The sequence below is a fragment of the Corapipo altera genome, unplaced genomic scaffold (assembly GCF_003945725.1).
Source record: "Corapipo altera isolate COAL_440 unplaced genomic scaffold, ASM394572v1 123, whole genome shotgun sequence".
NCBI classification, from domain to species: domain Eukaryota; kingdom Metazoa; phylum Chordata; class Aves; order Passeriformes; family Pipridae; genus Corapipo; species Corapipo altera.
Genome location: NW_020885227.1, coordinates 11,461 through 13,269, shown reverse-complemented (window position 1 = coordinate 13,269; position 1,809 = coordinate 11,461). Strand labels below are relative to the sequence as shown.

Here is a 1,809-nt window from a genome sequence, read left to right as displayed (position 1 = left end):
TGTGAGTGCTCAGTAGGTCTATCTGAGTTTCCTAATGTGCTTTCAGCCACTGCTCTACCTGTGGGCAGCACCAGCATCACCTCTGCTAGACCCATCAGGACTAGTCTCAGCTGTCCTTTTTGCACCTGCAAACGGAATATGACCCCTACCAGTGCAGCCTGTGTTGCTGGGGAAGGAGCTGAGTCTGCCTAAATCAAATGCCATCATAAGGACACTTGGCTGTCTCCCTGAGGTTGCCTTCCAAGTTCTGAATTGCCCTCCAGGTTGGAAACCTGTCCCTAAACATCTCCTTGTTATGTGAAACCCCTGTACAGAAGCGCAGTGATGCTAAAACAGTGAAAATGCTGTTGAGTAGGGACCCAGCACTGGAGCTGAAGGAAGATCTCCTAGGAAATCAAAAGGCTGTCTGTGTGTGACATGGGGAGTGTCTGTAGAATACAGCTTTGACTTTGTTTAGATAAGTCCACGCTAACTGGCCTCTTACTGTCTTCTTCTCCTGTGTTGGAAACAAATACCCAGAGGCAGCAAATGCCCAACAGCAGCTCCATGCCCCAGTTCCTCCTCCTGGCATTCACAGGTAGGCGGGAGCTGCAGCTCCTGCACTTCTGGCTCTTCCTGGCCATCTCCCTGGCTGCCCTCCTGGCCAACGGCCTCATCCTCAGCGCCGTAGCCTGCGACCACCACCTGCACACCCCCATGGGCTTCTTCCTGCTCAACCTCTCCCTCACAGACCTGGGCTGCATCTGCACCACCGTCCCCAAAGCCATGCACAATTCCCTCTGGGACACCACAACCATCTCTTATAAGGGATGTGCTGCACAGCTCTTTTTCTTTGTGTTCTTCATCTCAGCAGAGTTTCATCTCCTCACCATCATGTGCTACGACCGCTACGTTGCCATCTGCAAACCCCTGCACTACGGGACCCTCCTGGGCAGCAGAGCTTGTGCCCACATGGCAGCAGCTGCCTGGGCCACTGGGTTTTTCAATGCTCTGCTGCACACAGCCAACATATTTTCCCTGCCCCTGTGCCAGGGCAATGCCCTGGGCCAGTTCTTCTGTGAAATCCCACACATCCTCAAGCTCTCCTGCTCACACTCAGGCTACCTCAGGGAAATTGGACTTCTTATATTAAGTTGTTTGTTGGGTTTTGGCTGTTTTATTTTTATTGTTTTCTCCTATGTGCAGATCTTCAGGGCTGTGCTGAGGATCCCCTCTGAGCAGGGAAGGCACAAAGCCTTTTCCACGTGTCTCCCTCACCTGGCCGTGCTCTCCCTGTTTGTCAGTACTGTCGTGTTTTCCCACCTGAAGCCCCCCTCCATCTCCTCCCCATCCCTGGACCTGATGATGTCAGTTCTGTACTCGGTGGTGCCTCCAGCACTGAACCCCCTCATCTACAGCCTCAGGAACCAGGAGCTCAAGGATACCATAAGGAAAACGATGACTATATGCTTTTCAGAAGCAAAAAGCTGACTCTTTTCTTCTGTAAATCATTCCTAACCTTACTTGCTACAGGCCAACCTTCTTTTCTCAGGATTTTGGAGGAGCTAGGAATGTTTTCTTTGGTATTTTTACTTTTTATGATGTAGTGCACAATAAAATTTTGATTCTAGATCCCTCTTCTAATTCACTGTCTTCCTCTTGAATTTGACCCTGCATCTGTGTAAATAAGGAACCCTCTCTGTATATTAAAACAAATGAAAGGACATAGTAGAAACCTGGTGGTTTTGAGACGATTCTTCAGAGATTTTTGTAAAATATCAAGGCAGTGCCCGTGTGCAAGGAGGGTGGGGAAAAGGGGACCAGAACAGC

General features: G+C 49.9%; 1 protein-coding gene across 1 annotated transcript; it reads left to right on the top strand.

The window, feature by feature from the left end:
• Positions 1 to 528: 528 nt before the first annotated feature.
• On the top strand, positions 529 to 1,470 carry LOC113940242 (olfactory receptor 14C36-like). Its single transcript, XM_027631354.1, has one exon. The coding sequence runs from the start codon at positions 529 to 531 to the stop codon at positions 1,468 to 1,470; it is 942 nt and encodes a 313-aa protein (XP_027487155.1).
• Positions 1,471 to 1,809: the final 339 nt, after the last annotated feature.